The 15,717-nt window shown below is 30.3% G+C and overlaps 1 protein-coding gene across 1 annotated transcript; it reads left to right on the forward strand.

Annotated features, from left to right (window-relative positions):
- Positions 1-5,222: 5,222 nt before the first annotated feature.
- LOC145612445 (desmethyl-deoxy-podophyllotoxin synthase-like) lies at positions 5,223-7,252 on the forward strand. Its single transcript, XM_081667814.1, has 3 exons — positions 5,223-5,782; positions 6,088-6,412; positions 6,644-7,252. Exons 1-3 carry the CDS (start codon positions 5,223-5,225, stop codon positions 7,250-7,252), a joined length of 1,494 nt encoding a protein of 497 aa, XP_081523940.1.
- Positions 7,253-15,717: the final 8,465 nt, after the last annotated feature.

Genomic DNA, 15,717 nt, shown 5'->3' on the forward strand with positions numbered 1-15,717 from the left:
GATAAGCAACTGCACCTTACTTGGAACTCCCAACAATAATTTCTTTCTGCACCTCATCTTATTATCCAGCTAATACCCAAATAACCACAATATAATAGGCTACATTACTTATTATCCACACCCCTTTTACAATGGAAGTTTTTTTTGAAACCAAAGACATACAGAATACAAATTCATCAGTAGTACATATATAACACAAAAATATTAATTAATACCAAGCCAAAATTCTAACAAAATCATTAGCAATTCTATAATAGCAATGTTAAGCAATTCTCTAACAGCAATGTTAAATGACATACAATAAGAAATTCTCGACTGATAATAAATCAACAAGACCATGCTAATCAAACTATTTAAATTATACATTTGACAAGCACAAGCAATATTATATAGTTATGCATCAAAACAACCATAATGAGATAATATTGAGATGAAGATTTAATACAATAGCAGAAAAACACGTATTTAAATCATTAGCAATAGTATAACAGATTTGAATAGATTTGATTAGCATGGTAATCATGGTAATCATTAGCAATCTACAATGTGTAAATCATTTTATACATTGACAATCAAACCCAACATCAAACCCAATATTAATATGCAATTTGATTCAAGATTACAAGCAAAACCAAAATCAGAAGTACACAAAAGATATCAAGAAATTAGTAGCTTTCTCTATGCACTAATCCTAAGCTAAACTTGATTGTCTCCATAAACCCACGTGTAAACATCTTCAATCTACCACCTCTTCAACTTGTCACCACACGTGTATCTCCATCACCTGCCAGCACACCAAAAAGTGTTACTTTTTTGTAAAGAAAGAAGCAGCAAGAAAGCAAAAGGGCAAAAAAGGAAGAGAACTATTGCAGCAGAACAAAAAAAAAATTGTGGCAGGGGCAAATCCGTCCTCACACTGTTCATAAGGAAAATCCTAAAAGTAAAAACTCCCCACCCCAATTTGGCTTTTATAAAGGGTTATGGATTTCTATTTTTTTTAAAAAAATAAAGTTTTAATTAATATTCTTGGTCCAAGGGAGTGACCGGAGCCATGTAACGCATTAATGTAGACGAGAGTTAACATCAAGTTTTGAATGTAAATGTTATTATTCATTCAAGAATTTGTTATACGAGTAGTTTATTATTAAATGGTATTTATTTGTAATATTTTTTTGAAAATTTTGACAATTACCACCTTCTGTTATGTCCATTTTAGCAATTGCCACCTTCTATTTTTTTTTTTGAAAATTACCACCTTCTATTTTCAAAAAATCAAAAGTTACCACCTTCTTGCCCCCCAACTACCACGTGACGTCATTTTGGACCCATTCTTTCCCTTTCCTCCCTATTTCCCTCACATTTCTCATTCCTATTTGGATTCTCATCTCCCCTTTCACTTTTTTTCCCCCAAACCACCAATAATTGTTCGTCAATTTTGATTTGGAGGAGTGAATTGAAGTGTTTTTGATTGTTTAGGGGAAAAGAAGTGAAAGGGGGGATGAGAATCGAGTTAGGAATGAGAAATGTGAGGGAAATAGGGAGGAAAGGGAAAGAATGAGCCCAAAATGACGTTACGTGGTAGTTGAGGGGCAAGAAGGTGGTAACTTTTGATGTTTTTGAAAATAGAAGGTGGTAATTTTCAAAAAAAAAAAAATAGAAGTGATAATTGCTAAAATGGACATAACAGAAGGTGGTAATTGTCAAATTTTCCTTTTTTTTTTTTGAAATTTGAATTAGAACCCGACCGTTATGTGAGTTTGTGTTAAAAGGAAATTACATGTAAATAAGTAAAAATGGCAACAAAATTTAGAAGTTGGTCAAATTACTTCAGTTAGATTTCAAGTTGACTAAATTTTTTTAAAATTTAGAGTGTGTTAGAGTATTTCTATCAAAATTCACCACGTGCAATCTTCGTTACCATGTCTAAATTTTCAATACAATTAATCACTCACAAACATTTTTTTTGAAGGAATTAAACACTCATAAATTAATAACATTACTTTTTATCTATTCTTTAATAATTGTTTGAAATGTCTTTGCATCTTCTTGACAAAGCTCTATTAATATATAGTCATGAAGGTAACAAAATTTGATTGGTCCTCAAGATTTATGAAAAAAAAAAAAAAAAAATCTATCAAATTTACAACTAATGATATACCAACAAACACTTAATTCAACAAAATTAAGGTTGGTTTGTTTCAAAAAAATAAAAAAAAAATTTAAAAAAATTAAAAAAAAAATTAAAGGTTGGTTACATGAACAAAAAAAAATTATCTCATGTGGTTATATAATTACAAATACTTGTTTTAATTATCATTATTTACTTCTATCTACGCTAGTGCTATTGCAGCGTACTGGCAAAGCCAATTATTTATTATTATTATTATTATTTTTTAAGATAACATGATCCTACTAAACCGACCCCTCTCACATGTTAAGCTAACCAGCTCCACAGGTTAATACTTTAGATTAGGAGGGAGGGGGGGGGGGTTAGAAAATCCCCCTACTCCCAAGCATATGTAATTAGTGAGATTCGAACTCGTGATCTCAAAGTTACAAGGTGAGCTATCCACCAACTTTACCAAGCTTTGCTTTGTAAAAAGAGCCAATTAATTAAAGACCGTGCAAGGGAGACAATTGTCCCCGCCTTTTTTTAAAAATATTAAATTCAATTTTATACAATTTTTTTAAAAAAGAAAATAATTTATTTGATGAAGAAATGATTGTACACTAAAAAAATGAAACTCAAAGATGCAATTGTATAAAACATCTAAAAATTTCAATTACACCTGTGTGCATCATGCATGCACTATCCAATATCCAAAGATATTTTTGCTCATTTAATATTCTTTTTCTCATTTTAAAATATTTAAAAAAAATATCAAATGAGTAAAAAAAATCACCTTAAACACCTACCTCTATGTACATCTGAGTATATATATACTTCCTCCGCTTTATTAATATTGCAACGAGTATAAATTTCGCATCCCAAAACACGTTTTATATGCTAAATATTTATAATTGTATAAGAGTAAAAGTTATAAAAAGTTGATATTGTGAAACTATTTTAAGAGACGAATCTAACAAGATCCCACATGACGGTATTTTGTTTAACGTATACATCATATTGTATGATCAACACAAGAGTGAACAATAGTGCTAATTGTCCATTGTTGCAATATTATTGAAGTGGAGGAAGTATATATTTTTTTTGAAGCCTCCGAGTGTATATAAATAGTAACGATTAGTGTTGAGCCCATGAGAAAACCCACATGCGAGTAAAAGTATTGTCCCACATTGAAAGAGTGTAAATTGTGTGGAAGTGTATCCTACATTGAAGAAATAAGAAAATCGTGTCCACTTTATAAGGCTAAGGGGCTACTTCCCTCATCATGCCATATGGTTTTGAGTTGGAACCTCCTTGGTCGTATAAAGTGGACACTTATGGCGGGTGTGGCCCAGACTTTTTTATCAATTAGCTATATCAAATGAATATTTTTATTAATTCTTAATTTGTTGAGCCCATGAGTAAACCAACATGTGAATGGTGTGTTGTCCCACATTGGTTGAATTTATAAATTTGAGTTTGTATTGGGATGTGTATCCCACATTGAAAAAATAAAAATGTTATGTCCACTTTATAAGGGTTAAGGGGCTACTCCTCTCATTGCCATATGGTTTTGAGGTGTAACCTCCTTGATCGTGTAAAGTATACAGTTATGTTGAGTGTGGCCCAGGCCCGTTTACCATAATTCCATGTCGGTTTGGGCATATTTGAGAATAATAGCTAACTCTTTCTTTTCTCTTATCCTGTATCACTATTTTAATATTTTTACAATTAATATCTTCAATTGTTTAAAAATTATAGTGACACTCATGTATGTCACATTAAAAATAATGGCATTGGCGTGCAACACGTGGACTACGCCTACCTAATAAGTAAACTAATAAAATCCCACTAATAGACTTTATTAGATGGTGATATCCGACTCAAAGAACAACACTTTTTTTTTTTTTTTTAATAAATGTTGCTTAATTAGTCATTCTCAATGCGTGGTTAAAGGAATTGAATTAAGAATAGGGTGCAGAGTTTTTACCAAGGATGGCAAAGTCACCAAAGTCATTTAGCATGATAAACTAACGTGTTATGAATTTTAATTCCAATTGACACCATTTATTAGTATGCACAAATAGCTCATGTAGAGTAAACCTAGTGTTGTTTGTGAGTTGTGACAATGGATATAGATTATAAGTTTACTTGATGGAACTCAACCTGAAGAACTAGACATGGATGAATATCTTAGCTTAAAGTGTATGTATTTGAAGGATTGGTGTACGTGAATTATCGATCTATCGTTGTAGGTTGCTTTTAATTTAAAACTTTTATTTAATAAATACTAAACAATAAGCTAAGTTTTGTTTAAGGTGGATTTTCATTAATTCTATTAAAATCCGGTCATCAACTGATGGTAAACTTACTTTAATAATTTTTGTTATAACTTTAAGTCTTTAACCCATTAAAGGCTAATTTTTAATTTGTAATAATAATGAGTTGATTGTAGTTTAGTGTGTATTTTATCATAGATACATATTAATTACATAGGTTAATATGATTAATATAATATGTTATGTGTTTTTAAGTGGTAATTTTTATAGTATATAAGGATAATTTTAACTCGTACAAAGTATTACAATAAGTTAATAAAAGTCATAAAATCATAGATTGGTTCAAAAATTTGTGAATATCAAATAAAAATGTTTGATTGGTTCATAAAAAATAAACACTTGGTTATAAAATCATAGAGGTGTAGGCCAGGTTTAGATCTTACCTCAATTATTTGATCAATTCATCCATTTAAAAAAACAAGTTTCTGCCAATTATTCAATCATGCAGTTAAATAAATTATTTTTTAAGCTCAACTATTTAAAGGTAGGGCTACATTTAACGTTATTTTATTACATTATTGCATAGATGTGTTATTGTGTTACAAGTTGAAGTTTGAAAATTGATTGAGCATTATTTTTATTATTATCCCAATAATATATTATCTGTATCTCTATTTTAAATTATTTGTAATGATTAAACATTTTCTACACATATTTTATGTTACATTGTTACAAATAATTTAAAACAGATGTAATAAACGCCTATTAATAAGTGTGCAATAGATAGCTTAACATCTATTATATCCCATCATTCCCATGAACTTTACAATTAAGCAATGGAAACTCTACTTCAATACCCTCTCTTTATAATTTTTATTTCTACCTTATTTTTCACCTACGTCATAAAATCCATGCAAAAACCAACATCAAAATTACCTCCATGCCCTCCAAAACTACCCTTTATAGGCAACCTCCACTTACTCTCTTCCAAAAATACCCTCCCCCACCGCCGTCTCGCGGAGTTGTCTAAGAAGTACGGCCGAGTCATGATGCTACAACTCGGCCAAGTACCGACAATTATAGTCACATCCGCCTACATGGCTAGGGAGGTGATGAAGACTCATGACGCGGTGTTTTGTAACCGGCCTGAGCTCATGGTAGGTAAGGAAGTGTTCTATGATTGTAAGGACATTGGGTTGGCACCCTATGGTGAGTATTGGCGCCAAGTGAGGAAGATTTCGACGCTCGAGTTGTTCACCGTGAAGCGAGTCGAGTCGTTTAGGTTCATAAGGGAGGAGGAGACTATGAACATGTTGAAGGCAATTCGGAAGGAGGTTGGTTGTGCTGTTAATCTTAGCAACAAGTTCTTTGTCCTTGCTTGCGATGTTATGTGTAGGTAAATATACTAGCATGTGATAACTTTACTCGTTCCTTTTTATTGGTTACGCTTTTTTATTTTTATTTGTTCTTTTGAGTCGGTAATATTTCTATCTCATTTATTCTAATCTCACACTTTTATCCCTCCCTATCGTGAAAAATTCTACCATAGTCATTTAACTACAACAATTTTGAAAGTTGGACGTCTGTGATTTAATGATTTTGAATTATTTAAAACTTTTAAAATTAATTAAAATTCATTTTTTTTTCATTTAAATATTTGAAAATTAATTATTCTAAAATTGTAACGAGTTATTGTTTCAGAGCAACTTTTGGTACTAAAGGCAACGAGCAAGCAGCATTAAGAGCATATACAGCAGGAGTAACTGAAACTTGCACAGGATTTTGCCCAGCAGACGTCTACCCTTCAATTAATATTCTTAAAACAATTAGCAGGGGTAAATTTCAGAAGTTTACTAAGGAATCTGATAGAATTTTAGATCCTATAATTTCTGATCATCAATTTAAGAAGAAACAGGGCAAACATGAAGAAGATTTGGTTGATGTTCTTTTGAAATATCACAAGGACAACGTTGATGATCCCGACGATTTTTCCATGTCAACTGATAACATTAAGGGAGTTATCGTGGTAAGACGATCGTTTATTTTCTAAACTTAAATTAACTGTCTTAATGTTGCTTGTTTGTTATCGTTTTTTGTTTTTTTTAAAAAAAAAAAACCATAGTTGTTACTTTTTATGTCAAGACGTGATGTAAATAAGTTTGACTAATTTTATTGTCAATTTGTAATTTAAGTATAAAAATGAAATTAGCTCGTTGGTATACAGAGATTAAAAAGGCTTAAATGTGTGTGTTTATAGGAGCTTTTAGGAGGTGGAAGTGAGAATTCATCAGCAACGCTAGAATGGGCAATGTCCGAGTTGCTAAAGAACCCGAGAGTAATGGAGAAGGCACAAGCTGAGGTGCGACGAGTGTATGAAGAGAGTGGAGTAGTTGATGAGACGAAGCTCCATGAGCTCAAGTACTTGAAACATGTGGTAAGGGAGGCTTTAAGACTACATCCTCCTGTCCCTCTTTTGGTACCTAGAGAATCCATGGAGAGATGTCAAATTTATTCCTATGATATACCAGCCAAAACTCGAGTTGTGATCAATGCATGGGCTATTGGAAGAGATCCTGAATATTGGACCGACCCTGAAAAATTTAGTCCTGAAAGATTTGAAGATTGTTTGGTTGATTATAAAGGAAATAATTTCGAGCTAATTCCTTTTGGTGCCGGAAGGAGAAGGTGTCCCGGTATGACACTAGGGGTGGCTAACGTCGAGCTAGCATTAGCCGCATTGCTCTACCATTTTGATTGGAAGTTACCTAATGGAGCTCAACCTGAAGAGCTAGAGATGGATGAATCTTATGGCTTGACAATGAGAAGAAAAAACAATTTGTTTGCAATTCCTATTCCTTTTCATTAGTTGGTTTATCGTTACACGTACAAGATGATGTTGGAGTGTTTTCTATTAGACATGTTCATTAGAAATCAATATATCAATATCAATCAATATGTATTATTCTCTCGGAGTCCCTCCGTTTCATAATCTAGACATGTCTCATGTACTATTTTGGGCGTTTCAAAAAGATCTACCCATATTATTGAATATAATCTATTTTTAACTTAATTTTCTTGGAATTGATTGGTTGTGGTCGTTGTGGATTGATGACATGACTCTAAGTAAGGAAATCTCTACCTTGAATTATTCGATATAACCTGTGCTTTCCCAAAAAAAAAAACAAAAAAAAAACTTAAATAAGGTAATTTTTTCATTTCTATTATAGAAGAAAATAAGCTTATATCTCTAGCTCCTCTAGTTGGTTGTGGCCAACAACAAATAACGATTGTCCATGCTCCACGGGTTGTGGAGTATATATTCTTTAGCATTCTTCCTCTATCTCTTGGGTTCTCTTGTAAGTTGTAACCCCCGATATTAAAGTGAATGATTATATGGTGATTTAGTCAACTTCATTATTCCGATTTAGTCACCCTTACGATGTCTAGATTCATCCTCTTGAAACTCCATCCTTGCTTATAAAATTGGATGGATTATTCTTCATCTTTTATATATGGACATCATTCTACACAAAATACAAAGAGCTAAAGTGCTAAACACAATAATGTGCTAAAAAATTTTCTAGCCTTCTTAGGCATAGGTTTATATGGCTCTACCTCTCACCAATAAAAGTGTTTTTGAGTGAGAGTGGTGAGTAGCCTTCGAGAACATACCAGTGTACCACAATGTGCATCCCGGTTGTGCCGAAATTCGTTTTCAAAGTTACTGACGAAATATCAAGCCATACCATCTTCCTTTGATCAAACAAACACATTATTCATTATAGTTGCAGTCCTTAAAACACTTATTTTACAACAATTACTACCTTTTGTGGTTCTATACATGCTAATTAATGTAAAAGATATTAAGGTTTGAAGATTAAGTTTTGATTAATATATTTATTTATATGAGAGAGAGTGTACTCTATAATGATAAAAATAATGTTAAATGGAAAAATAATATTATAATCAGGAAAAATTGGTTTTAATAATGTCAACTTTAACTCATTCGTTTTTAGTTGATATAATTTTGAATTGTTATAATAATTTGAATGTTATGGTATATTTGCTTTTAGTCCCAAGTGATCAGTAACCTGTTAGCCCTGTTCACTTCACCTTAAAAAAAAATATTCAGTATACATAAATTTTGTTCAGTAAAAATAATTTCAGTTTAGCAAAAATAAATTTAGTTTTTAAATAAGTTCAATTCAGTATAAATAATTTATTTTCAGTAAAAATCAGTAACTGTACAGAAGAAATATAACAGAAAAACAGTAAAAATAATTTCAACTCATCAAAAATAATTTCAGTTCAGTATTATTAATTTAAGTTCAGCAAAAATAATTTCAATTAAGTAAAAATAATTTTATTTTATCAAAAACAAGGTGAAGTGTACAAGGCCTTAAAGATGTTTTTTTTTTGTTTAACTAGTTTAGATCCCGTGTCATGCATAGTAATTTTTAAAAATTAATATCGACTTTTATTATAATGGGTTATTTTACAAAAGTTTTAAAGATCTTTAAAAAAAATAAAATAAAAATTATGCACACTATTTTGATGTGAATTCTAATCAATAAATAAACAGCTATTTTTATTAGGGAAATATATGAATACTTTCTTGAAGTAAATCAAAGTAAGTCACAAATTATGTTAATTCTTTTTATTATAGTCATAAATTTTTGTGTGGAAAGGTAAATAAAATCGTTTTATTTCAAGTAATTATCTTTGTTATTAACATATATAAAAAAATATTATTTTTTGTATTGGATTATTTTATTACATTATAATATAATTGACTTTTTTTTTAAAAAAAATACTAAGGACATACCAGAAGATGACACGTGTCATTGATGGTGTGTCTTTTAGTATATAGTTATTATTGATTGATGATTGCTAGCATAGTGCCCGTGCGATGCACAGTTTATAAATCAAATATTAATTATTAATCCTGTAGGGAAAAAAAGCTAAGATAATTCAATTAGTAATGAAAGACTCATTTACTAATGGTTGATAAAAAAAGTAAAGGAATGTAATTTAAATAAGTTATTAATATTTTTTTTATAATTTTATTTTCCGATCTAGTTTTTTTTTTTTTTTTTTAAAAAAAAATATTTTTCATATTTATGAGATTGCATTTGTTATTTTATTAGTTGTACGTACTATATCATTTTCCCCGTATTTGTTTTAAAATATTAGATAAAAATCCTAATCTCAAAAGATAATATTTCGTATTTAATTAATATAACCATTAAAATTTCATTGGTCAATTATATTTATGTGGCACTTGAATTATTTATTGGTTATAACTATAATTTATAGTCCTACGTGGCACGTTAACTAATCTTAGGTGGCATAATCCTATTGTAGCGTTTTAAAAATATGAATCCTATGTGGCGCTCTAATAATATTTTCAAAATAAAAATCCTACGTGGCGCTCTAAAATCTCGGGAAAAAACTCCCCTTTATATATATTAGATTAGATTGATGAACTAGTTTCACCACGTGATTGATTCAAAAAAAAAAAACTGAAAAACACTATTTTTCTTTAATAAAAAAGAAACCAGCCCACCCAAGCCACTACCCCCCGAGGAAGCCCCAGTTAATCTCCGAGATTAACATTCCAAGTTAATCTCCTCTCACAACTTTATGCAATTTTTTCGTGCCACTTTACTATTTCACTTTTATTATTTAAAAATAAAAGGTAAAATAATATATTGTGAAAGGAGATTAACTTTTCATGTTAATCTCAGAGCTGAGATTAACTTGAATTCTCCCCTACCTCCCTGCTTCACCCACCAACTGTATGTTTGTATCCCCCCTCCACAACCCTCCACCACCGGAACCCCCTCCCACCCATCGAAACTGCCCCCTTCTCGCAACCACCCCGATTCCCACCCCCACCCCATTCCCCCCAGTTCCCACCCCAAAACCTCCTTTCTTCTATGCCCTAGCGTTTATATTTGTTCAATTCATTCCCCAACAAACATCTCAGTACACCCAAACTAACATATCACTATATCAGTATACCATCACTGTCTACAATAAAATCCTAAAGTTAGTCAATTAAAGTTCACATAAATTATTTTTGCATACAAGCAGTGGCGGATCCAGAAAAAAATATTTAACGGGGTCATAATACATTTAGTTAATTTTAATGGGGTCATTTGATATAAAAAATAATTAATTTTATTGAAAAATAATTAATTTTATTAAGAAAATTTCTTTTTTTTAGACTCAATTGGGGTCATGGGACCCCACTCAAGCGGCTTAAATCCGCCGCTGCATACAAGCCAAACTACTATTCCGTAGTGGCTTATTAATTATTACTACTCGTAGTAGACTAGTACTTCGTAGTAGTTAGTGAGTGTGACATGGCTGACATCCCAGTGTGAGACTAGTATATGTCGCTAGACTATGTATGTCCTTAGCCTAGCCTTTCAAAATATACGACTTTTTTTTTCCCAATCTTATCTAGAGAAATGACATAAGCGTAAGAATAATCATGAGGTTTATAATTTCACCGTTTCTATAAAAACTTTCTTGTTACTAGGAAGGTGTTAAGAATATGAGACCACGATAAACAGGCCTGGGCCACAGCTGCTACAAGTGTCCACTTAACGCGACTAACTTGACACGATTAAGGAGGTTCCACATCAAAATTATATGCAATGAGGGGAGTAATCCTTAGCCTTATAAGATGTATATAACTTTTTCATTTCTTCAATGTGATGTGCATCAGAATTTCTCTATTCTGGGTTTCATTGTTCTGGGTTTCATTGTTCTGGATTTCAGTGTTCAGAGAAAACCCACATGTGAGTGAGAGTGTTGTCCGATATTGAAAGAGTATAAAAAGTAAAGAGTATATATTGGGATATGTATCCCACATTGAAATTCTTGAGTGAAACCCAGAAACAGAGATATTCCAGGTCACGTGATATCGGCTAAAACGTACAAATTCATCGTTCCCTCCCGTATCTCCTCTAGCAACTAGGTGAGCTACCGTATTGCAATTTCTTTTGAAATGCGAAAATAAACACACATTAAACCAAGCTCTATCCTTTCTAATTTATCAATTATTTTATTATGTTCTAAGGAATTTTTTTTTTTTTTTAAAAAAAAGGTGTTTGGCGGTAAAATTTTTATTGTAGACGTGACACGTGTACTTCTAAAATAAACTTGGTGATTACTTTAGAATATATATAGTATAAGTATATAGTATATGATATGATTTTTTTATTATTATTAATTTTATCAACAATTTTTAAACTCAAATTAAGGAAATAATATTATGAAACAAACAAAAAATCCATCTTAATAGATTATTTATATTGCACACACACGCATTGGTGCGTCTCTTAGCTTATTGTAATAACATAAGAATCATACAATATTTTGTAACAGGCTTTTTTTTAAGGAATCGAAGTAGGAAGACTCCAATTGAACAGTATTAACTATTAAGTTGCGTCAAAAAAGAATAGTATTAACTAAAAAAAAATGACTTAGAGAACAAATGAAAAGAAAATTATGCAACTAAAAGTCTGAAACAACGCAAATCTAAGGGCTTGGTTGACATTGTTTTTTGTTTTCAATTTTCAGTTTTTTGAAAACCAAAAACAGGAAACAAAAAAAAAGGTGTTTTCACTTTTATGTTGTCAGTTTTCAAAATTATCCTGATTTTAATAAGTTTGACTACTTTTTAATGCATTATATGATATATATCATATGATTTTAAAAACAAAAAACCAAAAAACAGAAAACCACAGTTATGCCAAACGAACCCTAATACTTCGGGGGTTTTTTTATTTTTTTTTTCTTAAATTTTTTTTATTGCAACCGTAAAAGAAAAGAAACGGAAAGGAAAGTGTACTGTTTTTCCAATATTTGGTTAATGAAGGGAAGGGAAAGAAAATTTAGTATCTCTTTCCAATTGAACTCCTCCAATTTTGGGAGGAAAGGAATGAAAGCTAAAAATTTGTATGGAAGCTTTCCTCACACTTCCCTACTTCATTTGAATTCTTTTTTTTTTTTTTTTGACGGGTACTTCCTTTGAATTCTTATGTTATTAATTCAACCAAGTATGAGAACATGATTAAAATTCTTTCCTTTCTTTTCTTTTCCATCCAAATCCTTTCAATCAAAAAGGGTCCGTCTGAAATTTTATGTTTATCAAGCATATTTTATATCAGGAAAAATTAGTTAAAAAAAATCCCAATTTTTAGGGCCTGTTCTCTTACGTTGAAATTCAGTTCAGTTCAGTTCAGCTGAGTTCAGTTCAGTTCAGTTCAGTTCAGTTCAGTTCAGCTCAGTTCAGTTCAGTTCAGCTCCTAATATCCTTCTCTTATAAAATATTCATTTCATTTCAGTTCAATTCAGTTCAGTTCAGTTCAGCTCAGTTTAGTTCAGTTCAGCTCAGTTCAGTCAATGAGAACAGGCCCTTAGGCATTTGCTTTAAATAATCCCAACTTTGATAATTATTAAATAACCTGAACTTTAAGGGTCATCCTTTTTTCACATACCGCCGGAATCAAGAACAATATGTGAAAGGAGGGCACTTCTGTATATACAACTAACCCCTACATAAAGGCAAAGAATGTTGACTATAGGCGTGTTTGGCAAAAGTAATTGTGTGAATAACTGTTAACTGTCATAATAGTTGTTAGCAATGAATGTTTAAATTATTAGTAGGAGTATCAGCCTATCCGGTAAATTATTTGTTTTTTTGACAAGACGGTAAATTATTTGTTGAGTTTCTAAAGATTTATAAATTATAGAAAACTAATATTTTATTATTATACAATTATAATTATATTACTAGCCATTTTTTAATAACAACATTTAATGTGTGGTTTACAAAAGGTACACAATTTCTTGAATACTCTGAAATACATGTGAAAGGAGAGTTTTCAAATCTTAAATAAGTATTTCCATTTGCTTAATAAACAAAAAGTTCCATTCAAAAAAAAAAAAAATAAACAAAAAGTTACTCATAATGAAAATATACACAAATCTTTTTATTAAAATAAATAATTAAGGAATCCATTTTTTTTTATTTACTTTGAAATGAAGAATGGAAAACAAAATAATGTTTGACCATGTCATCTTTTCATATTTTCAATTTTGAAGGATGATTTATTTACAATTGTGCCATTTGATAAACAAATTTTGTTTATCAAATTGATAAACTTGAATTTTCCCTAATAAAAGTCAAACTAAGCAAAATAAATGTGAAAATAGGGAAGAAAGAGATAATAATAGTGTGATTGTAAGAAGATTATGTAATGATGGTATGGTGTGAGGTGAAGAAAGAGGAATCAATATATACCCTTATTTTGGGGGTAGTAGTTACACTAGAGGGGAGGGTGGGTAACTATTACCCTCATTATGAGAGTAATAATTCCTCCATCTCTCTCTTTTCCTCATGGCACAACTATCTTATTTTATTTGTAAGCACCATGTCTCCTATAACAACACTACCTTTAATTACTTTTGTTTTTTCAAGTTTGACTTTTATTATCCCTTTAATGTATTACCCTCAATCCAAGCATGCCCTAAGTTTGAATAATATTTAACAAGAGTACTTTTAAGTTTAAATAATACTGCCTCCGTTTCTTTTTACTTGACACGTTTTGACTTTAACATTATTCATCCACCTCCCTTTGACCGTATTTTGTGCTTTATACGTAATGAAAAATATAGTCATGTGGGATCTTGTTAGATTCGTAACGTGACTAAAGAAACGTGTCAACTAAAAAGAAACGGAGGAAGTAATATAAAAAATGAAATAAAAATATATGGGGTAAAAAGAGAAATAAAGTAGTATACTTGTCCCGTTAAAAAAAAAAGTAGACTTGTATACTTTACAATTAAGTAGGGAATAATGACATAAAATGCTTGAAAACTTTTGAAATATCTATTTCAAAAATAAGAAGTTATAACTAATGAATGTTTATTGCTTGTCCTCAAAAAAAGAATGTTAATTGCTAATAAATATTGAAAATGTCAAGGGATGTAGGGGTAAATTTTGTAAATATTTAATATATGGCGTTGTCAATATATTATTTCTTTGAGTTCTAATAATATCAATAATCAATCGATTATCTAAGGCCCTGTTTGATTCACCTTAATTTTGTTGAAGTGAAATTATTTTTACTGAACTGAACTTATTTTTACTGAACTGAACTTAATTTTACTAAAATGAACTTAATTTTACTGAACTGAAATTTTTTTTACTGAACTTAAATTATTTTTATTGAACTGAAATTATTTTTACTGATTTTCTATTATAATTCTTCTTTAAGAAAACTGAATTTTACTGAACTGAACTTATTTTTACTGAACTGAAATTATTTTTACTTAACTGAAATTAATTTTACTGAACTGAACTTATTTTTACTGAACTGAAATTATTTTTACTGAATATTATTTTTTTAAGGTGAATCAAACAAGGCCTAACTTAGAACTAAAAACGAAACCCGTGATAACACATGTCATCCATTGATTGAAGATTTTTTCCTCCAATTACCTTTTTATTTTTTTTTATTTATTTTTGTCTATCCTATGCAAAAAGTATTTATTGTCTAATATTCACTTTCCACTTTGGCGACCTACTACAATTTTTATATAGTAGTCATTTTTTAGTACAAAAAGCTATTTTTACCATACACACTCAAACAAAATATTTTTATATGTATATAATTTATATTAAGTTTTTTTATTATAAAAATGAGCATAAATAAATTGTATATTATATTAGGATACTATAATTCGTTTTTTAAGTAGAAAGTTAAATTAATATTGTACTCTCCTATAAATTAAGTAAAATCCGTACATTGCACGGGACTTTAATTAGTTATATATATATATTTTTTTGCAAGTTACCAGTTGTCAGATTCTCATCTTTGACTTTAAAAAAATTCAATGTTGACTAGTCACGTGTGGGTCCGAAAATGCTTGCCCAAAACGGAAAAACCGTACATAAGATAAGATCGTCGGGCCAAAAAATCAATTATTCCCTCCGTGTTTTAATAAGTGTTGCGATCAAATCCGGCCGTGTTTTAATAAGTGTTACACTTCCTTTTTTGGAAAAAAAGCTACATTAATATATCTCTCTTCTTTCATGGTCCCGCCCAAACTCACTACTACTTTTTTTTTATTATTATATCTTTTCTCTCACATTCAATACTTTTCAATAAACTATTAACCCCACTATCTTCCTTTTACAATTTTTAATACTCCAACCATCCCACTTACCTCTTATTTTATTTAAGTCAATTAATTTGCCTAAAACTACATTTCGGCCAAAATGTAACACTTAAAAAAACATGGAGGGAGTAG

The sequence above is a fragment of the Chenopodium album genome, chromosome 24 (assembly GCF_948465745.1).
Source record: "Chenopodium album chromosome 24, dcCheAlbu1.1, whole genome shotgun sequence".
NCBI classification, from domain to species: domain Eukaryota; kingdom Viridiplantae; phylum Streptophyta; class Magnoliopsida; order Caryophyllales; family Amaranthaceae; genus Chenopodium; species Chenopodium album.